Source organism: Diospyros lotus, chromosome 10 (assembly GCF_014633365.1).
Source record: "Diospyros lotus cultivar Yz01 chromosome 10, ASM1463336v1, whole genome shotgun sequence".
Classification (NCBI taxonomy): Eukaryota; Viridiplantae; Streptophyta; class Magnoliopsida; order Ericales; family Ebenaceae; genus Diospyros; species Diospyros lotus.
Window position 1 is genome coordinate 31,317,761 of NC_068347.1, and position 24,311 is coordinate 31,342,071.

The window sequence follows — 24,311 nt, forward strand, 5'->3', positions numbered from 1 at the left end:
GGTCGGAAAACTGGGCGGACCGCCTCACCACGTTTGAAACTGCCCAATCGAGGACCTTGTTGGTGTCCTTTAGGCCTGAAACCGGTGGCAATGCGATCGAATGAAGGTGGGCTTCCAGGAGGTGTGGTCGGGGTCAAATTCCGGTCGCCGGCCGGCGACCAGCTCGCCGGAGAAGACAATGCGCGTGTAGTGCACGCGCTGTCCTCACTCGCAGAAACGCGCCTAGGAGCGTGGGGGCGTGTGCCACATAGGTAATTTCTGATTTTTTTCCAAAATTCTTGAAAAATTATTTTATGTATATTTTTGTAAAAATATTTGAGAAAATAGTTGTGTAGATAATTATTTTGGATTATTAGTGAGAAAAAATAGGAGAAAAATGAGAAAATGTGAGAAAAATTAAGGAGAAATTATATTTTGATGATTATTGGATGATTAGGGTACCTTGCGACTTGAGGTGAAGTGACTCGTGCGAAGTTCGAGGCGGGCACGCAAATCGAGGCATACCGCGCTTTTCAAGAAGAATTCGAATTGTGCCTAAAGGTGAGTGGTTCTATCGAAAAACTCATTTGTGGTATATGAATGGTTTACAGTGAGTGTTCATCCTCATGACTAGGTTTATTGATGGTTTTACAAATGATTACTTACACCTATGTTATATTTCGTACGGTAAATTGCATACATTGAGATGTTGATTTTATGCATGTTATGATTTTTCGACATTGACATGTTGTGTTGTCCATGTGGGACGTGGGTTGTTAACCTGTGACGTAGCTCTCGAGTGTCAGCACTCGGAATGCGTGCCAAGGGTTAATGCTATGTGACCTACTTGGGACGGGGCTGAGACGGACTTTACCCTACGATACTCAAGTGGCGGGGCTGAGAGTGGACACCACCCCGATTGTTGGCTCAAGTGGCGGGGCTGAGAGTGGACACCACCCCAGGTTCCTTTGAGCAATAGCATTAAAGTCGTGGTGTCGTGGATTTCGGGGATAGTGCTGATGTGACACTCTTAGGGCTAGGGTTGCGTTGGGTTTTGGAATGCTTTTGAGTAAGAGCGTAAAGCCTAACAATGACAATGGGGTGATTCCCGGGTTCATATGTTGAGGTTGTCCCTCTTAAGCATGATTGGTTTGCTAATGGGTCGGTGTGGTCGTGTCGCCTTTAGAAAGATTGCATTTTCCCCGGTTAGGGCTAAGTGCTATGTGGGATTCTTTTAAGCTGGGGCATGTCGGGATTTATCGATTTTACATATGGTTTTGCATATCTGCATGGAAATATTTTTGAACTCTCACTTAGATGATTCAGCATCTAATTTGGACTATGTCCCTGGAATATTCAAACGTTCCAGGTGAATGCAGTGGCGCTAAGAGAAAGAATGTCATCGAGATGTAGCTGCTATGTTTAGTTTTCGTAGGTTTTTGTCGATGATTACGATGTTCAGAGGTTATGTAATATTTTGATATTTTCATGTGAAATATCGATTTGGTTATTGTAAAAGGAATTGTCAGTTATATATCATTGAGGTTTCGATCTTGCTTCCGCTAATGTGATTGATAATACCTGTCTTAGTCTATTAATTATTAAATTTTGATATGCTAAGAAGGTACAATCAGGATTGTCGGGAAACGATTATGATGAAGGTATGTGTATTGAGAAACTTATGTTATGTGTTTGATGTTGAAAAAAATAAAATAAATAAATAAATATATATTCCCGAAATCTCGAGGTAATGCACGTTCTGTGAAGACGGGGCGTTACAGGATGTCAAGTCCCAATTCAATCACTACACTTGGCTCACCCAACCTTGGTCTGCCATATTAGCAACCATATATAGAAGGATCAGGCCCTATTAAACTTCCAAAAATGGTGGATCAGCCTTTAGAGAAGAATTAGGATAAGTACTGTCGATACCATAAAACTCATGGTCATTCCATTTATTAATGTCGGGAATTGAAAAATCAAATTGAGATGCTTATTTGAGAAGGACACCTACAAAAATACAACAAGAGAGATATAATCAAAGACAACAAGAGAGATGGAGCAACTATAGATAGAATTCCCCTTTAGATAATAAACCGACACACCAGACTATATATGTCATTTCGAGTGGCGAAACCCCAAGTTGTATTATCCCTCTTAGATGAATTGCATACTTGACAATTGTTAATAATATGAGCCCAATGTGGGACTGTGGACGTAGGCACATTTAGTTGAACAACATCAAAAAAGGAAATGCTTGTATTCTCTCGTATAATACATTATCTTTATTATGTCCATTATAATTTGTTTTCATTTTTCAGGATAAAAGGAAAGATCAATCAAAAGTTCTCTTCAAAAAGCCTGTTGCCCTACACATAGCCCAACAATGAGGTAAGAACCAAAGACCTGTTGTCCCGTTAATAGCCCAGTAATGAGTAAGACAACAAGCCGGTTGCCCCGCACTTAGCTTGGCAAAGAGGAGAAAACAAAAGCTTGTTGCCCTGCATATAGCTCGGCAACAAGATAAAAGCTAAAGGCTTGTTGCCCTACTCATAGTCTGGCAACGAGAAAGATAAGAAGCCCATTGTCCCGCATGTAACTTGTCAATGGGGAAAAATAAGACATTGTCCTGCACGTAGCTCGACAATGAATATTATTTCTAATCGTGGACATTTGCATTATGCTGAACTGCAAAAATAAAATATTGATACTCTTTAATCGTGGACGTAGGCATCATGCTAAACTGCGAAGACAAAATATGGATGTTCTTTCTAAATCGCAAACGTAGGCATTATGTCGAGCCACGAGAACAAAATATATTACAAACAATACCAATAAGCATATACACACGAAACTAGGAAGTTGCAACATTATAACAAAAAAAGGCCCATTGCCCAGCTTACAGCCTGGTAATAAGGAAAACACAAACTCGTTGCCTTACGCATCCCGGCAACAAGGGAAAAACAAAGGGTCTGGCTGCCTTGCTCATAGCCCGATAACGAGGAGACAAACACATCCCATTGCCCCATAAGTAACCCAAGAACGAGAAGGTATTAGATTGTTGTCCCACGAGCAGCCCTACAGTGAGGAAACATAATATCCATGGCCCCGTAAACAACATACACAGCTTTGCCTGGTGATCAAATAATTGTTGTCCTGTAAGAAGCCTGACAACGAAGATGCGTCATTCATCATTACACATATAATTTGACAATCAAGAAATAGAATACTCCCAATTAGGAGAAAATTCCCAATATACCAATCCTTATCCCTTCAAAATATAGATACGGTCACCAAGTCCATGTCTGGCACTTTTGAGTTGATTTGAAGAACTTTCTCTAAAAGAATTGAATCATCAGTAAACAAAACCCCTGCTACTTTGGGAGCGCATGAAGGAATCGTGTCTATGTTCCTAGAAGATGAAGAACTGAATGCATGGACCCTTACCGCAAAGACAGAAGCTTTAACACGTTATGTGTCATTTGAAGACTCTACCACGTCATCTCTAAGCCATTAGCGCTTATGAGAAGTCTAAATATGAAAATGCTAGAGCTACAAATAATATAAAGACTCGAAATGATCAAGAAAGTCGCCTACATGGAGAAGAACTTCAAGAGAAATAAGAAAAATGAAGACATGTACGAGATTTGTAGGGCCAGATATTTTTCTACTTGGGACTCCTAGACAAAAGAGTAGAAAGCAATTGATATGCCTTGCAAAACAAGTGGACATAGTGGATTAGCGAAAATAAATGAAAGAATCGGAGGAAGGAGACAATGCCACGTGGCCAGGCAAGGAGCCCCCGCGTGCATGGCCGCGACCCGCCATGCAAGCACTGTAACAACCCGATACGCTCCTACGACCGTGCCCGTACCACCGTACTAATGCTCAGCCTCGCATGGCCCTGCGCGTTGTTGGCCTCCTCACCCGCCCATGCTTGTGCCTGTACCTTGAAGTGACCCTTACACAGTGACCCCTACTCAGGGGTGCCATGGGCACACTCGCAACCCGCACCCCATCACTCTCGCGAGACTCGGTTAAAACCACCTCCGAGTTACTCACCAAAGAAATCAGGTCACCCGACACCTCGTTGCCCCTTCCATCTTTATAAATAGGAGAGTCCTCCCCCCATTCAGTATGTAATCTTTAACACTCGAACTTCCTTCTTGCATTCAACTATCTCATACTTTCAAGAGGCTAACTTAGGCATCGAAGGGTCTGCGCGGGGATTCAAACTGTGCCCCTAACCGATTCTCTTTCCAAATAAGTTATCCATCGCTTGGAAGGGTCATCCATCGCTGTCACTCTTTCTCGGGTGAGTCATCCATTGCTTGAATGGGTCATTCATCATTGTCACACTCCTCCGAGTGAGTCATCCATTGCTGTCACTCTCTCCCGGGTGAATCATCAATTGCGTGAATGGGTCATTCATCATTGTCACACTCCCTCGAGTGAGTCATCCATTGCTGTCACTCTCTCCCGGGTGAATCATCCATCGTCCAGACAAACCATTCTTGTGCCATCTTAAGACAGTCTCCCATACATAAATTTATTATTGTAGCCGTGCAATAACGATAGTATATACTTCAAATTAAACCTAAGATGCTACAAATTAAAGCTACAAATCTCAACAGCATCACAGATTCCATGCGATTAATAATTCTTCAGAAATTTTGTCTGTCAATTATTATCTCTTTCAGTTAAACTGAGAATCCAATAAATAAAAACTATTACTAACCCAATTAATATTTCTCAAGATTGGGATACCTTACAGGTTGCAGGTCAATCACAGAGCTTGTGCATCAATCAATAATTAACACAAGACACAAACAAATTCTTTACATACAAATCTGCAGAAACTGTATAATATATATTATATATGTTTGATGTTGGGGGCTCTCTATCATAGTAACTAAGTCTTAGGCATCGATGGATTATTCTTAGCAATTTAAACTTTGGTGGCAGAGGATACCACTATAGTTTCTCGCTACCGGGCCAACCTCGGGGTCTACTCTACCCCTTCTTCGTCTCGATCTTTCCCAATCGATGCACTAACTCCGACTTTAATGATTCAACAACCTCTGGTAGGAATGTCCTGATTCGTGTGCTTGTCTATGGCTGTGTTTGAATCGCCCGTTTTGTCATTGTTGGTCCTGCAACAAATTCCGATAGCTACAGCAACAAAATCTGCTAGTAGTTGGCTAAAACCTGTGGCTGTAGCAGCCAAAGCTCTTTCTTCATTCCAGATCAGCCTAAAAGCATGCTATCTTAATTGTTTGCTCGACAACTTATCGGATACAAGTCCTATTCTAATTAGCTTCGTCACTTAAATTCCAAGCTTGGATGGATATGGCTCACCAATGATCCAATTAGGAGTCGAAACTACTGGCCTGTCTTTTAATTGCTGTTTCCATGGACTAAATAATTGTACAATACAGATTAGATGTGTATGGTTTTAATTTACAGATTAGATAATACATATGTGGACTTATTAATTCTAACTTTATATATTCTCATGGTTTGTATTTTTAAAAGCAATCCATTAGTTGCTTTTACATTGACCATGCCACTACAAACACCATTAAAGTGTCGTAAATATTTCCAGTTTTAATTTGTACTTTTGCCCAGGCTGTGTATTCCCTAAAGGAGAGACCAAAGGGTCCCTCCCACCCTTTGATTACACGCTTCCTGCAAGTCGGTGCTGATGACTCTTTGGGCTCAGAAGATTAATAAAAAAAAATTTACAAAATAACATAATGTGTGACTAATATTGCAGTATAATTACTATTATATAAATACCCAATTTTGTAATTTACATGAATAATAATAATCTAAAGTATCCATCCCGGGAACATATAAAACTCTACCATTTGTGGGATTAGATTAGATTTAAATGTACGTACATAAAAAGTATATGTGAATCAAATTACAATGAGACAATCTTTATCGTTGGCATTAACTTTGGTAAGGAGCTAGATGCATCGGAATTGAAGCAATATATAATATAGGTGGATATATATATATAGAGAGAGAGAGACACACACACACACACCACAGTGAATAGGCAAAGGAAGCTAGCTATGGGTACCAAATAGTACTGATCAGAATGGCCTGGCAAAGCGAGAGCGGTGAAACATGAAACAGGGTGTCACCTTTGTGGCATTAAATCCGTGGGCAACCCCCGTGTGACAGACCAGCATATATAGAATTTCTTATATATATATATATGATCACCTTTGTCTTTAGACCACAAAATGTTCTACTCTCCTCTATTCTTTTCTTGCTAGCTTCCACAATATCTTCAGACATGAACTGGACCAGTTTTCGTGTGTTTCTAGTACAACTACTCCCCACCTCTCTCTCTCTCTCTCTCTCTCTCTAACACATAATACATATGGGTTTTTATCAAGGTATTTGATAAAGACACCTTAGTCTATGCGTCTGTTCAATTACACTGTTATTGAATGGTTGAATTTCTTAACAAAAGAATAGAAAATGTTATATTTAGCAATAAAATTAAAGTTAAAAATTCAAAAGTATATATGTTCGATAACTGAATGGGCCTCACCAGTGTTTTTTTAATGGTTATCATTCGAATGTAAAAAAATGGAGTAAGTTAACCAAAGAGGTATATAGTAGAAGAGGTTATTACAGCCCTACAGGACTCAAATGTGGGCTTGGATATGGCATAATGGAGTGATAAACTCATTTAATTGACATAAGATGATGGTTAGAGAAAAAGGTTTATTTGAGTTTCTCTAAGACAATAATTAATCAGACATGGCATGGGCCTTTGTGTTACATATGTTTAATATGTTCCTTTGTGCCAAAATCTTATATTACAACTAAGCAATGCCACCGTGACCAAAGGAAAAACTGAAAAGCTGTAGGGTCTCTCATGTTTAGATCTCGTTCCTTTAGTTACAAGAGAATATTTTCTGTTTTTTTTTTAATTTTAATTTTTTAAGTTTTCAATTTTATAGTATGAAAAAACAATCATCCTTTTTTTTTTTTTTGTAGTTTTCAAATATATAGTTAATAAATTAAAATAAAAAATTTAAAGATATTTTTTAAATCTAAATGAAAGACCTATTTTTTGATTCAATTAATTGGGTTTTTGCTTCTCATCAACTTTTAGTTTTTTAGGAGGGATGGGGAGTGTGATTTGATTTATGACACTTACATAAAATCAACACGGATTCCTGTCGAGTTAGTAAACATGAATTAAAGGGGTAACTCTCCTTATAAAGATTTCGTGGCGAAGCCTCTCAGAGCTAAACATACCCAAATGAAGAGTTATGTGAATATAATTCTTATAATAGTAACATTTTCAAATAATATCTAGCGCTGCCATAGATGTAAGCATTATTTTTTGAATTCCATAAATTTAATTTTTTAGGTGTGATTTTGTTCCAAATTTAGTTTCTTTATGACTGGATTAGCTCTCTAACAAGTTCAACCACGTGGTCTAGTTGAGTTCTCATAACATTGGTATTATCAATATATCCACATTCAAATTAAGAAATTAAGAAGAGGACAAAGATTGAAAGAAACAAAGTAGAGAAAAACATGAAATTTAAAAGTGGAAGACAAGAAGCAAGTTAAGCCATCAATCAAATTAATGTACACGAGTGGTGTCCAATGTTGTTGATGACCTGGCAGGGTCCAAATTGAGAGAGAGAGAGAGAGAGAGAGAGAGATCATCAAATGATCAGTCCCTACTTAACTTTTGTGGTATATATATGGAAACAGAGAAACATGGGAGCTTGGGTTGCATGGCCAACAATGGCTGTCGCACCTAACAATTTCCGCGTTACCCATCTGTACACAATTAATATATATGCATATATATATATATGATATTTGGACACTAAATTAATTATAATGCTTAATGTCACCTAAAGTGTTAAAATTTCATGTTCAAGTACCATTTTTTATATACATGTATTAATATATATATATGGATATATGCATGCATGCATGAAAGTACAGTACTACAGTTTGGCAGTTGCTGGTGAAGGGACGTCTGTGGAGCAAAGACCACAGACATGGTTGTCACCTTTGTAGGAGTAGGACCCAATATTAATGTTAGGAAAATTCTATCCACGGCCGTATTTTTGCTCTTCATAGTCTATACCTCATGAAATTTTACACAAATTTTAAAATTCTCATTACATCCCCCACAGTCCACTGTTCACTATCTTCTCCGACCACCTTCGATCGTCGCTCACCTCTCTTTGTCTCTCTCACACCACATACACACACAAACACATACGTATATATATATATACACATGGGCGGTGGCTGTCGACTCACCATCATTAGCACCTCTACACACACATTCTCACTCTCTCTTTGTGCAATGGCCGCGAGTCGTAGCAGAGAAAGAAATAGAAAATGGATCGGCCATGGCCGATCCACACACACACACATATATATATATATACACACGCATGGTTGCGGCCATCATAGCCGCGACCATGGAACCAGCTTTCCCTGACTGCTGCCCAACAGTCGGGGAAATCAGCCTTCCCTCACTGTTGGCGGTCGGGAAAGACTGGTTTTATTTTTTTTATTTTAATTAAATTTGTTTTATTATAATAAAATAAAAAATAATACAAATAAATAAATTCTAAATATCTGTATTTTAAGTAATTATAAATTAACTAATTTTAAATTTTAAATCATGTTGAATTTTTTATACTTAAAATTTTTTAAAATTAATTAATTTATCTTATTGATTTTTTTAAAAATTAATTAATTTATCTTATTGAATTAGGTAAAGATACATATATTTAAAAAAAAATATTTTAAATAATGATAGAATTTTTAAATTTATCTTATTGAATTAGGTAAAGATATATATAATTAAAAAAAATTATTTTAAATGATGATAGAATTTTTAGATATGTGTATCTTTAAGTAATTCAATAAAATAAATTAACTAATTTTAAATTTTTTTAAGTATTGAAAATTTAACACCTAATTACAATGATTTAAAATTTAAAATTAGTTAAATTATAATTACTTAAAAGGTAAATATTTAAAATTTATTTATTTGTATTATTTTTTAATTTTATATTATTATAATAAAAAAATTTAAAAATTAAAATTTAATGAAATTAGGTTTGGACCCTGCACCTCGCGATGCGGAGGTTTGAGAATCCTCCATATCGCGAGGTGCGGAGATTTGAGAAATTCTCGCACCTCACGATGCGAGGGTTGCTGAGGTGCGGGGGTGTTTCCATGGTTGTGGCTATCATGGCCGCAGCCATGAAACTTGTGTGTATATATATATATATATAGGTGTGTGAGTGTGTATACAGTATATATATTTATATGTATGTATGTGTGTATATGGTACGGGAAAAAAAGAGATGCAAGGCGATGAGAGGTGATCGGATGAGAGGGTTGGCTGCGAGGGTAAAATAGGTATTTTAAAATTATTAAAAAATTTAATTGAACGTGAACTGTGAAGAGTAATTATTCGGACTGCGAATAGAATTTCTCTAATGTTTGTGGGCAGGGTAAGTATGAAGGTTCCTTCGTGGGCCCCACATGCTCTCCCATGCATATGTATACATCTATTAATTCGAGTCTAGCTTCGCTAGCTGTAGCTGGCCGGCCAAGAGTACTGGTAGATCCCAATCCCAATCCCATCAAGGATTTCAGGTTCAATAAGCTTCAAGATCAATGAAAGGAAGGACCAATTAAGGAGATAGAGATAGCCCTCAAGGTGGCAACTCGACCGACGATCGAGAGTCAAGTTTATAAGGATTGGAGGTTGGAACAGAGTGTTGTGTCTCACATTAGGTGTGGGTTATTGCTTGACATTGAAGTGTTGTTTAGCCAATCACTCATTTTTTTTAATAGTTTGGGTGGTCTGGTACGTTGTTCAATAAAAGTAAGACAAGAATCAATGAACCAACTTAATTCCAAGTAATCAGAACCTCATTTGGACTAATTAAATCTTTGAACAATTAATTGTATTGTTCTGTTCTGTTCTACGAGTAATTAGGGCATGATTTCGGTGTCATTGCTACATTTCCTTTGAAGTCTTATTTGGTTTTACTTTAGCAGCCAGTCGAGGGTTTAATTCATTTTCATTTTCGAAGTTTGTGATTAGTACTGCAGCTTGTCAAGTCTTGTTAGAATATATTAAAGAAGTGCCTATTTTCAAGATAGTGGTTTTCAATTAAAGCCCATATAATGATTTATTATATAATTCTTAATTAATTAAGTTCTAATCCGTTTTAATTATTAATATATGTATTAGCCTCTGGCTATTTGAGAAGAAGAATTCCTTCTTCTTCTTGCTCTTACCCCTCCAATTAATAGCTCACTTTAGTGTTCATTTGTGGTACTTCCTATCCCTAATCCATAACTTTTTTTTATATTAATGTTCATTATCCTAAGTGTGTGATTAAAAATGAATAGGTTAATGGTGTTCTCATATTAAAACTTGGTCTAAATTTTGATTTTTGTTAAAACTTGGTCTATTTTTTAATTTTTTTGTCAAATTATGTTAAAGAATTAACATATGAATACCATAATCACTTGATATATATTAAAATTAACTAAAACCCATAATTTAGTAATTTTAGAGTTTAGAATAATGTATATGTCACATGCAGCATATTTTGTTAACAAAATTTGATGAAAAATTAAAAGATGAACTAAATTTTAACAAAAAATCAATATTTAGTAGTTATAATAATAACAATTAAAATATAAAAAATAATTTATTAGGGAGTACAAAATTTACAAAAGCGACAATTAATGTAATTTATGTCACTATGTACCGTCATAGAAGATTAAATTTTGAAAGCAATAATTAAGATGGTTGCTTTTATGTATGTGGGTGTTCCTCGTGGACTGAAATTAGATTGTGCAATTTGGAACAATCGGCCCAATCACCAATACCTATTGTTTTAATTGTTGTAACAAATAAGCATTTCCAGCAAAACCCATCATTTAGGACTCAAAAATAAGGGTTTTTTTTTTTTTTTTTTTTTTGGGGGGGGGGGGGGTGGGGTAAGTAAACAAATATAATATGTAACACATCCTTATTCTAATAATTAGGGATAAAGCAAAATTTTAGTTTAACTGAAATAATGGAACCAAATGAACCGAAATTTCTGATTTGGTTCAATTTAAGCTAATGATCGATTTGGTTCAGTTTTTAAATTTGATAATTTCGATTATTTTGGTTCGACTCGATCTTCATCATATTAAAAAAGATTAAAATAACTGAATCAATTAAAATACCATTTTTACTCAAAGTAAGACAATTTCTTACCCTTATAGAATTTGGTCCACTTGATCTTTTGTTTTTTAGTTTCAAAATACAGGTTTAGTTTTTAGGATGGTTTGGGGAACAACCTTTTTTAAACGGTTTGAGCTTCTTTTTTTTGTTACCTTAAAAATTAAATTCCATGTGTTTTGGACTTTTAAGCACTCTAAAAACATGTTAGTTTTCTTTCAAATTAAATTTTATTTGTTAATATAGTATTTGTTAACTAAGATATAGATTAAAAAAAGTAAAATGTGAAAAACATTTTAAATAAAAGTGTTTTTTTATTATATTTGTTAAATTTATCTAGTGTTTCTTGAAAAAAGAAGACATATGACTTCTTATCTAGTATTTTTCGGATAAATTTATCTTCAATTTATCTTTCTTTCTATATAAATTTATCTTGAATCTTACAATAAAAAAAAATAACGCACATGTCTTTTCAGTGAATTGCAAAAACTTTAACAAACAGTTTGATAAAAATTTTAGAATGATTCACAATTTTATTTTGACTATTTCATATTTTGATTTGAAAAGCATTCTAACTTTTTCTTAATAAAAAGGGTAATAAATTCTTAGTAATTTAAACGGTGAGACAAAAAAAGAAAGAGGTAATCACGGACTTCTGGGATGAAGAGGAGAGAAAATAAAAGACAGATGAAAAATAAATTTGAAGATAATTTAGTTATTTTAAAAAGTTTAATCATGTTAAAAAAATGATAAAAGGTAAAAGTAAAGCGAGTTTAATAAAATTAAGAAAAATATTTATCATTTCAAAAAAATATATGCATGAGCTTCTTCGGCGTGAGTGGAATTTATCTTAACTCTTCCCTTTTTTTATTTTTGTGAGGTAATTAAAATTAAGGTTAAAATACACTTAAATCCTTTAGTCTCGATTATTTATATGGAGATCATCTACAGTTAACAAATATTTCTATTGACTTTTATAACTTGCTTGTTATGCTTAGGCACCACAACTGTTAGTTAAAAATGTCTCTAGAAAGTCCCCACAGACGTAGCACGAATGGCAATCAGGTAATAGATTGCAGATAAAGATGTAAGTTTGAGTCATAACAGTCACAGTGTGGAAATTTCATCCTTATGTAGGGTGGCTCCTTATGAGCATTATGCACTGTGTCTCCTACTTGGTGTGCCGTCGTGTACCGTGATTAACCCCTCTCACATGCGCGGAACAGTGTGTGGGAGCGCTTAAGGTAAGGGAATTCACCTTTTACAAACAAAAATGTCTCTAGAAAAGATACATTTGAGGGGCTTGATGAGATATATACATTTGGAAAAGATATAAAAAGAAAAGTTTTGCATTCTTGAAGGCTGGGCTTAGCAACTTCATGAGGAGGAGGTTAACTGCCTTGATTTAGCCCAGACCACTGTAATTCATTTGAATTTCACAACAACTTCACCATGATATCAGGCAATATATGAGATTCTAAGACCAACTTCTTGTAACCTTTTTTTATGGACGTAATTTATTCTTTTGAGGTCTGTAATCTCTTTTTTTTTTTATATATTTTTTTTGAAATGATACTGATAAATCTATCGAGTAAGGGCAAAATAGAAATTTCTCATATTAGGCTAATAAACCCGACACAGTTGATAGGTGCAAGTATTGTATGCTTTGTAAAATATTAACTAGACTAACTTATTTGTTCACTAAATGTTGGTGGTGTGATTTTATATATATATATAGATATATAGATACGATGATTGAGGCATAGGACAAGGCCTCTTAATGGAAAGCCTGAAGACCATGGACGGCAGCCTGCAGGCAACCGGATCAGCCACAAACGAACGACCAGCACGAGAAGCAAGGGCGGTAATCCCAAGGAGAAGAAGAAGAAGAAAACGAATGTCATAAATTAGCTAGCCTATTTTTCCATGGTACCTGTCACCAATAATAATTAACCCTTAATGTGACATGAGAATGAATGTCGTTTCCATATTTTTCATTCAATTCTTCGGCCTCAGCCTCAGCGTGCTTGTTTTGATTACACTTTAATTATTTGATCCAACAAGTCCTAGCTAGAGCTAGCTAGCTCCATCTGGATTCATTCATTTGATCGCTCTGGGTAGATTGGAACCTTTAAAGCCCCGAAAGCAACACCAAAAGCAGCCACCACCACTAGGCGCATATCTGTACCAATCAAATCAATTACTAGCTAGCAATACAAAGATGGCTCGAAATAGAGAAGGATGGATGTGGTCGCGGTTTTGTCATGAAAAGGGCTCTCGTGATAACCCACAACTCACTCTTGATTCGTATTACCCACATAGTCAAAATATGGTTGCCTCTTGTGGACCAAATATTGTCTCTTTTAACTTAAGAGGGACGCACAGGAACATAGCTGTGGCCGCACGATTTTATTGTCAAAAACAAGAGAGTGTGGCTCGTTGCTTATAATCTACTAATCACCGTTGACCTGCACCAATGTACGATAATTGTCCCTCTCCCAACACTGTCAAATTCTTTTTAGTTTCTCAGTACAATATCAGCCTCTTTTACTAGAAGGCCGGAATGAACAGAGCATGAATATAATCTTGTTGAAAAGGCTTGAAAGGACAGATCGATGTGGCAACTAGCAAGAACAGAGCATAAATGTTTTAAACTATAACCAAACCACAAAATCTTCATTCCTGTATTCTTGTATTTATTTTTTGTGTTCTTCACTACAAGAACAAAGCATATATGAATGTTTGGAAAAATTAATATAGGATCTTAGGAATGCATTCAGTCAGGAGTCAGGTCCCATGATTAGCAAATTCACTCCACTAGTAGTTCAGCTTCCTGAACCTCAAATCAGAGGATTTTATTTGAGAACAAACCTTCAGAGAAGTACTCCACACAAGCTTATTTGTCTGGCTCAATAAGACATACTATAATTTCTTTAACCACTACTAAAAATGCACCTCTTAAAGAGATCTCTAATCATATAATAACCTTTTCCACTTGAAGTTTCATATCCAAGAAATAGAATTTTAGTACCTTATATTTAAAGGGTAATTAAATAGAAGTTTCCTATATAGCCAGATCATTATTCACAAGAGATATTGAGCTTGTCACCCTGTCTTAGTTAGGTGGGAAAAAGTAGTTGGCTGCTGAGGGAGTGGTCTACTATGAATACGCGCATATAACTATATATGTTTGTGTGCATATATCTGTCCACACAAACTAAAAGGGTTTTGTTTTAAAGATTCTAGCCTGCTTATGAAATACTTACATATATATATATATATACGAGTCAGAGAACATTCTGTACAGTACTTGTGGGGTTTCGGAACAGTTGGATATTTAGTTGTTAATTTCCATGAACCATAACATTGTATTAGTGATTTAGTGTCTGCTTTTAACTACTACCCACCTGTTTATCCTCAGAGTAAAGATCTCTCCAACTCATTTCGAGTTGAGAAAATCTCTCCCAAATGCATAATATGATCACCTCCAAACTGTCAAAATCAAACTAGCAGATATTGGCTTCTTTGAGTTTGATGAATTCTTCCACTAGTTTTGTCCAAATTCATGAACCGTATCTGATTGTTTAATATATGGACTTTGCAACTTACCGAGTGTTCTCTCTTTCTGTTGTGCAAGTCCAAGATCATATTGCAGATTTCATACTATATATATGATTCAACTAATTACTAATTAACAAATAAATCAGTGGACTTCAATTGGGTATGCACATTAATTATTAGTTTGTAAGTTTCTGACAATAGATAAATGTGAAACCGCGTAGATTAAAAGAAAGATAATTAATGACCCCATCAGCAGCCTGGTCAGACCACTTCCATGCTAGACATTCCGAGTGATGAGTGCCATGGCCAGCCCCCACCATGAGATTCATTGTCCCAGCTTCAACCAACATCTGGAATAATATTATTGTGGTGAAGATTCCCATATATTGCCTTTGAGGGTCGCACACATATTAAACAAGATCAGTGATAATTAATTATGAATTAGCCGATAATAGTATAATCATCGATGTAACATGTCTCCTCCACAAAAATAGTTATCAAATTAAAAAGATAATGCTGCCCTAGATCCAAGCTGTAAATTGATTTGCTAAAGGCATGTGCTTCTTTTTTAATTTATTTTTTCTAATGAAAGTTTATTGATTAACTCAACATATATATATATATACATATATTTCAAAAGCTGTTTTGACTTCTCCACCACTTTCAATAACTTCAGTCACACATTTTTGTAAGAAAACGATGTTTGACATGTGCTGATTATTGGTCTTAGTTACTGAAATTTCTCCCATCAACTAATTCATGTTACGTTCCCTAATTGGAATAAATTATTACGCTTAGAGAGAGATCCAGAGTTTCATAACTTAATTCCTTCATCTTAATTACTTTTTTCGTTCATTTCATTTTGTTCTGTTTAATTTGCTGTCAAGGTAGCTTCAAACCAACTCAAACAATGAAGTTGATTTTTTTGTTTTTGTTAATTTAGTATTAGAAACCATTTGACTTGACCTTATTACATATTGTTATAATAAAGATTAATTATATAAGTACTCTTGCAAAAATTCCAACCGGCCAATTTACCAACTTTTAGCCACCCTTGCAAGAATTATCTGGGTTCAAGAGTCACCATATCTATCTTTTTCTGCATATATATATATATATATATATATGTAGCATCAATCTGCACATTGGTATTTAAGGAAAGAAAAAGAATGGAAACAAAAAAAAACCTCCAAGTGACGTATATCCTAATAGGAAAGCATAGTGATCAATTTATCCGGAAAAGAGACTTAATTATCTCTGTTCCTGTTCCCATTGTCTTCTTTCTCAATCACAATAATCTGCTTCATTAAGTAGTAAATAACAAGAATTGAATTCCAAACATGACCCAAGACCATTAACTTAACCTTCAGCAATTTTTCATTTATAAATATATAGTAGCTTGGGCATAACACTGCCCAAAAAAAAAAAAACAACAAAGAAAAAAATGTCGTTTCCTTTTCTTGCTTGTTTTAAATATTTTTCTCATTTTATAAATTACAAAGTGAAAATTTTTGAGAGAGAGGGACCATTGTACTCTCAGATGTCAAGCAGATTTTTCTTTCTTTATTTATTTTTTCTGCTAAGTGTCACCCAGATTTTTTTTTTAATTTGATTGTATCTGATGAGTACTTGTAGAAAGGACCACAGTTGAGATTCTCAGAAACTGATCAAAATGGTTGCAAAATGAAATACTGAATCCAGAAAGTAATCTCAGTCGAAGTCACTGTCTCTCTAGTAGATAAAAAAGAAGTGTTTGGATAGACATGCAGAACCAAATAAAAAGGGTTCTTGTATTCTTGTATGATCATGACTCCACCTTAAGCTTAAAGATAACAGAAAAGAGTTTGTTTATCTTTTGGGAGCCCTCTGGACAAGTCCCAATGGAAAATTTTGTGCATGGTTGGGAAGGTTTCACATCATAATTATAAGCTACTGCTGCTGCTCATATATATATATATAGGTAGATTAGTAGAAGAAACAAACCAGAATGGGGTTGGGAGAGATGTTGACTGTGCAAGGGCACAGCTAGGGTTAGAGATGTTTCCTTCTCTTTGGGATGTGACCTGTCTCTAAGTCACCACCATACCCTAAAAAGCTTAGAATGAGTGATGTTGCTCTCTGCTACTGCTTGATGTTCATGTGTCCTGCGCTGCCCAATTTTCCTAATTAGTTTTGGATAAATGTCTGCAGCTAATTAAACTAGTTAATTAAATACTTGTTTAATTTTGGTTGGCAATTAACAGTTTCAAAATCTTTTGGCTTGCTTTCAGAAGTAGGACTGAAATTGCATGGCATTCAAACAGTGTGCATGCACCTCTTCGGGGTGGTTTAGGTCAAGATGGAAACGTTTCTATGGCATGTTTAATTTCCTGCCTTTGATGGGATCAAAACAATATATATGTCCAGAAAAATCTGAGGCAATTGCCAAATCTAATTCAATATATATAGACATCTTCACAATGGGAACTTAGAAAAAACTCAGAAAAATAATTTTCTATTTTTTTCGTTGTCATTATCTTTCAAATTAGTCAATCCTTTGATCAGAGTTAAAAAAGTTTTATTTACGCTAATGTACTTCACTGGGGCTAAGGGCAGCCATGTGGAGAGAGAGGACTGGCTTAATGAATTAATTCAAAGGTAATCGTCACAAATCCGTGTAGTGCACGAATGATTTGTTCATGTGTGCACAAGCATAATTGCATGGGAGCTTCGTTAGAAGAATCTCACCTTAATTAATTTGCTCATAATTAAATTTTAATTGGGAACATGGAATTCAGTGAAATGGCATGTATATGGTCATGTCATGTACCCAGTTTGCAGTGATATGTTGTTCCCTTCAACACCCAACTAATTACCCCTCTAATCGAGGGGATTATATTATATTATATATATATATATATTGCCTAGATAAAAGAAAGGATTCCCATGTGAGAAGAAAATGCATTCATATTTAACACCATTAGTTTATAATTATTTTTAATTAATTATGTTTTGGTGATTCATATTTAACCCTAATCTTTGCTTTTTAAATAATCTTCCACCGCTATGAATTATATATGTGAAGTTTATGCTCGACTGCTCATATATAATTATAAGGTTACTAAGCATTAATTTAATTGACTAAAACTATATATATATATACAAAAATTTTATTATATATGTTAAATAAATAAGAAATTCTTAAGTACTAGTACGAGTTACTCAAAAGGTAATTATGAATTCTCATCATCAACAAAAGGAAAAATAGAATAATGAATTAATAATTTCATGAAAATGTATTACAATTTTGCTTTTTCACTTGTATTTAAAAATACATTTATAGTAAGATGATTAGAATAATCAAATGAAATTATACTGTAATAATTATACATATATATAGGTATACGAGAATAAGTGAACCAAAGCCCATGAAAAATGAAGTAGCATATGGTAGGGCATGCAACTATATATGCATGTATATGTACACATATATATTTAATGTTAAAAATGGTGTGATCAAAGAAAGCTTACCCACATTGATTGTTCCCCCTTTTGGACCACAAGGGCTTTGGTTCCTTTAATCATGTCATACCCATTCTTTTTCACAAAAAACTCAGGTCATTTTAGTAAATTATTAATCACTTAATTATGACTGTTAACATGCTCTTGATCCAAGAAGATCAACATACATAGTGTTGCCACGTGCCAGCACGCTATTCCTTGGAACACGATAGGAAATATTCAGCCATTGGTATATATGCACATGAAGCTGCTCTCTCTCCCTCTCCCCCGTTACATTATTGCGCTCTCTCTCTCTCTCTCTCTCTCTCTCTCTTTCTCTCTTATTTGTGATTGTTAAGGTAGAACAAGTTCAAGAAGAAGAAGAAAGTGGAGTTCCCATGGAAGTTTGCCGGAAAATGTCCAACTTGCTCGGCGAGACAACCGAGCTGAACCTGAAAGAGACCGAGCTGTGCCTTGGCTTGCCCGGCGGTGGCGGGGGAGCTGAAGCGGAGACTGTGAAGATCACCGGAAAGAGAGGCTTCTCCGAGACTGTCGATCTCAAACTCAACCTCCAATCCAATGAATCGGCTGTGGATCTGAAGGAGAAGATGATGATGAACACTCAGACCAACAAGGAGAAAAATCTCCTTCCCAGCTGCACCAAAGATCCCGCCAAGCCACCCGCCAAGTAATAATTTTATTATTTCCACCTTCTTTCTTTCTGTTAGGGTTTTAACTATCCATATTTGCAAAGATTGAACATCAAATCTAAATTTTTCTCTTCCCTTTTTCGGGGTTGTAGGGCACAGGTTGTGGGTTGGCCACCAGTGAGGTCATTCCGGAAGAACATAATGTCTCAGAAGAGCAGCCCAGAAGAGGCTGAGAAGGGCGGTACTAGCGCCGCGTTTGTGAAGGTTTCCATGGATGGCGCCCCTTACCTTCGCAAAGTCGACTTGAAAATGTACAAGAGCTACCAAGAGCTCGCCGATGCCTTGGCCAAGATGTTCAGTTCCTTCACCATGGGTATGCAAATAACAACAAAACAATATATCAACTCTTTACCTTTTCATTCATTTCTCTATATATATTACAATTACAATATTAGGAGAATATTGATTACTAAATGACATAAAAACTTTTGAGAACATGAAGTGGAACTTTGAATCATTTTGGTGATGCTATATACAGCCTAGCTTATGCTTGCTTAATTTGAGTGATTATATATATATAATTAAATTATTATATGATTCCTCAACTTCTGATAATGGTTTTGCATAAATTTTAATGTGCAGGAAACTATGGGGCCCCAGGAATGATCGATTTTATGAATGAGAGGAAGTTGATGGATCTCTTGAACAGCTCTGAGTATGTGCCAACCTATGAAGATAAGGATGGAGACTGGATGCTGGTGGGGGATGTCCCATGGGAGTAAGTTTCAATTCATTTTCTTATAAATTATGACCCTAAAACTGCAACTTGCTAGCTATATATATCTACAAATTCAGATATAACAAGAAAGAGAAAACTTTACTCATCATGGCAGATCATATATAATTAAGCCATGGATTAAGTCAGATTAACTAATTTTTGAAAAACTAGCTAGTTCTATGTATGTTTTCAATATCTTAGGCCATGATAAGTGAAATTTATCCCACGACAAAAATCATTGACCTGGGTTTCGTTAACTTAATTAACACAGGATGTTTGTCGATTCATGCAAGCGCCTTCGCATAATGAAAGGATCTGAAGCAATCGGGCTTGGTAAGTTCCTTTTTCACGCACAAACATGTCTGTAACATTTACAATTTTGATCAACCACAGCAGCAAGGACACACGTATCAAGCCTTTATCTCACATATATAAGATTCTAGCTCGCTAGCTAGTAGTTATTTCTTTAGATGATCAAGCTTCTATCAATTATTTCTGCTTAATCCTCAAAACTGAAAAAATACTTTGAGGGTTAGATGGGGCAGGCGGCCATATACAATTGTAGCAAATGATATACTTAACCTAATGGTATTGGTTAATTACTAGCTAGCACTAGCTAAGAATAATCGAATCTTTTGTTCAGTAGAATAAATCAGTCGACATTAATTATTAGATTCATTTATATATATATTAATTATCTAATCAATGAAATGTCAATGCAATCACTTTGCAGCACCAAGAGCCATGGAGAAATGCAAGAGCAGGTGCTGAACTGCCAGGATTGCCCAAGATGGATCGAGCAAGCAGCTGGGTGTGTCTGTACTTTAATATTTTGATATATAGTATATAGATATATATCAAAGATCGATCTGGGGACATTTGTAATGGACAAGAAGCAATAAACTTAGTTGTTGTCTGGCTTGTTTATTACTAAATTCCCTTGCTTAATAATCCCCCCTTTTTGATGCTGTTGGTTGTTGTCCTTGTTGTCACAGTTGCTGCCGCTGCTGTTGTTGTTGTGGGTTTTATTATTAATTCCTTCAATTCTAATGCTACGATCTTTTCTTTTCTCCCTCCACCAGATTCTTCGTATCCTGTACTCCCCTTTGTTTATTCATCAATTCATTGATTATATATATATATCACCAATTATTAATTTTTTTTCTGTCTAATTAATAAATTATTAATTAAGACCCTTGAATCTAAGCGAGGGAGAGAGGGAACAAGACCATGTGCATGCTGATGGGGGGGGGGGGGTGGGGGATTCATCGCGGCCATTGGTTAACATGACTTGTTTATATGTTCATCTGGCCATGGCTAGCAGCTAGCTAGCTATAGTGAATGTAGGGCTCCTTGAATACTAAATGACCATAATAAATGGGGTGTTGTTGGAGTTGTATAATGTGGCATGGTGGTTGGTTAGGGGCACATCCATGTGCCTTTGTGTTATAAAATTATTAACATCAGGCCATACTATTTATTGGTCATTTTTATGGGATCACTAACAGTAAATTAATAATTATCTTGCTTCCATGAATTTTCTATTAAATTTAAGGTTAGCGAAGATTAATGATTTTTCATGGAAATTTCATTGCTCTATATATGACTAACAATCTTGGTTAAGCTTAGGGTATATATATTCAACTTTTCATGTCAAGAAATGGCAAAAGAATTTCTCTCTCTCTCTCTCTCTCTCTCTCTCTCTCATTAAGAAAGAGTTCTTTTATTGGGAATTGTGCTTAATTAATTTTTTAAGGATAAATTATAAAAAAACCTCAACTTTTAAGTTTCTTCATAATTTTATAATAAATTTTTTATTTTTGTAACACACTGACCAAATTTCTAAATTTGTTATAATTTTAGAACAAATAAAACTTATAAGTTTGCTATACACACAAAATGTTAGCTTTAATATGAAAAGAAAAACAAGCTAAACATGGCATTGATGATGATGATATATACGACTTACCTTTAAGTTTTATTTTCTTTTTTAATTTTGTAAAACTAATTTTTTTTAAAAGTGTTCTATAATTGTAACAAATTTACAAGTACTTCACTAAGTTGAATTATAAAATTAAAAGTTCACTATTAAATTATCACAAACTTAAAAATGTAATTAGTAAATGAAAAATTAATTATAAAATTGTTATGGTGAATCTAAGAAAGCAATCAATTCATACAACACCGTTTAGGCAGCATAATATAATTAACGGATGTCTAAATAAATTAGACTCAATCATCAACAACTAAAATTAAAAGCCATACTTACAAAAAAATTGAATTACCGAATGATTTGATAGTCATAATAAAAGTCGAATATTCTAATTATATCATCATGTCATTTCAAATATAATTGAAATTTAACTTTAAAAAAAAATTAAAAATTTCAAGTTTTTCAATCAAACAAATAGTAAGTGTGAATCTCAATTAATTCTAGAAATCTATATCCAAACTAGCTACTATATTGAGTTCAAGTTGGCTGTTAAGTGACCCTTGAATAACCTAATGGTCATCCTAAATATCGATGTCCAGAATTAGTCAATTGTAATTCATAGACTCACAATGAGAAAATTAGTACAGATACAAAAAGAAGGAACAAATGAAAACGAACAATAAATCAAGGAACAAATGAAAACGAACAATAAATTAGACAGTACGCATGGGAACTTTTACGTCGTTCAGCCAAAACGATACCTACTCCACGACTGTTATCTAGTTATACCGACAGAGTAACAGTATATCATTTCCCTCTCCTTTATAATGGTATTTTGACCCCCTATTTATACTGAGGGGTGTTTACAATTACATAAAATCCAAAATTGAAAGGATGACATCATGAAAACAAGATGTCCTTATCAATTCCATAAAACGGGGAGTGAACTCCATAATACCAGGGATCTGATTTGCTTTAGATAAAGTAGGTGGGTCTTTGTCTCCAGTTATTTAGTAGCAATGTTGTTATGCGAATTGAACGGTTAGGCCAACGAACTGGAAACATCGTTGGAAGCTCACTTGGTCGAGCGTGGGAGCTCGTTAGAGCTTGCTTGGTTCCGCTCCACGGTCTGAGCTCGGGTCTCAACGAAGTGTAATTTTGTTCTGACGAGTTCAGTTTTGGGTCTATTGAACTTCAGACGATTGAATCGATCTGTTGGATCAAGTCCAGCCCATAAGAAGTAGTTCCAGAAAATACCCATTAACACTAAATTTTTTTTTTTATTTCAAATCCCTAATTGAACCTCAAGTGTGATCATGTGAACAATAATTTCGTCAGTATTTGTATTTAATTAGCCCTCAATCATTATTGGCCTCTTTCTGCCATTAATCGTTTCCCTAATCTCTATAACCGTATATGTCCTCCTGGGTGGGTGCTTATCATTGTCCCAAGATAAATTAAGAAACAGGAGGTAGCAAAACCATGAACATTCATCTCCACCTATTGATCATCTGGTTGATGGAACTAACTATTTAATCACAACCACTCATTTTCAAGCAAGGCTTTTGTTTTCGAATCCTCCACTCTCTTAAGAAAAATTTACACCAAATATGAAGAATATTCCCAGATGACCACCGATCGAGGCAGATCCTGGAGACTGAAATGATGCTTATCTGTGCATTGTGGAATATGGAAGTACTATTCTCCTCTCCCGTATAGGTTAGCAGAAAAGAAGAGGGTTCATGGCCCAATGGGCCTAATGCTGGGCCTTCCTTCTGGACCCTCTGCGATTGATGCACTAATGCACAACAAATGCAGCTCCTAGGATTACAATCGAATTGAATTAACCAAGTTGATCTTTGTTGAGTTTGGGTTCGATTTACAAGTCAATTTCTAAATTTTTAACTCGAGCTCAATTAATATAAGCTGAGCTCGAGCTTGAGCTCTAGCACTAGCTGGCGAGCTCAAGTTTGGGCTCCCCAGCAATCTCAGATTCATCAAAATCTATTATTTTATTTAAATTTAATTTATTATTTTATTTTATTTTATTATTTATACATATATTATATTATGTCAAATGATTAAAGTAATTTATATAATAAATTTAAACATATTTAAATTAATTATATTATTATAATAAATTAAAGTTTGATGATTTTATATTAAGTAATATATTTATAAATGAGTTTGTTTATAATTTATAATTGAGCATGTTTATGAGTTTTTAATCGAGTTTATTAATATTTATAAGATTCTAATTGAATATATTCACAAGTTTCAATTAATCAAAATTTATTGAATTCAAAATCGAGTTTTAAAGTTAAACTACAAGTTCAATTAGATTGGCTTAATAAAAGAATTTGAATGAACTTTTGTTGGGTTGAATATCGAATAACTCGACTCATTTGCAACCCTACATTTCCATAGATTTATGTATTACATTTTGCATCATCATATTATCTTTTATTTGATTAATCATCCATAATCTTATAAAAAAATTAGGAATAATTCATTTTTCACATGTCAACAAATTAAAGGGACATTTCATTGTATTACAAGTTTAGATGTTTGTTGTGAAGGCTAAAGTTATATTTTTTCTTTTATACTTTTATTATGTTTTTTGTGTGTGTGATTATTTAAATTTTTTGTTGTTTTGATTATATAGAC

At 34.7% G+C, this 24,311-nt stretch overlaps 1 protein-coding gene across 1 annotated transcript; it reads left to right on the top strand.

Moving 5' to 3' along the window:
• The first annotated feature begins 18,551 nt into the window (after positions 1 to 18,551).
• On the top strand, positions 18,552 to 20,789 carry LOC127810938 (auxin-responsive protein IAA14-like). The gene is made up of 5 exons (XM_052350571.1): positions 18,552 to 18,971; positions 19,086 to 19,306; positions 19,576 to 19,711; positions 19,983 to 20,044; positions 20,445 to 20,789. The coding sequence occupies exons 1-5, from the start codon at positions 18,682 to 18,684 to the stop codon at positions 20,480 to 20,482; spliced, it is 747 nt and encodes a 248-aa protein (XP_052206531.1). The 5' UTR covers positions 18,552 to 18,681; the 3' UTR covers positions 20,483 to 20,789.
• The last annotated feature ends 3,522 nt before the right edge of the window (positions 20,790 to 24,311 follow it).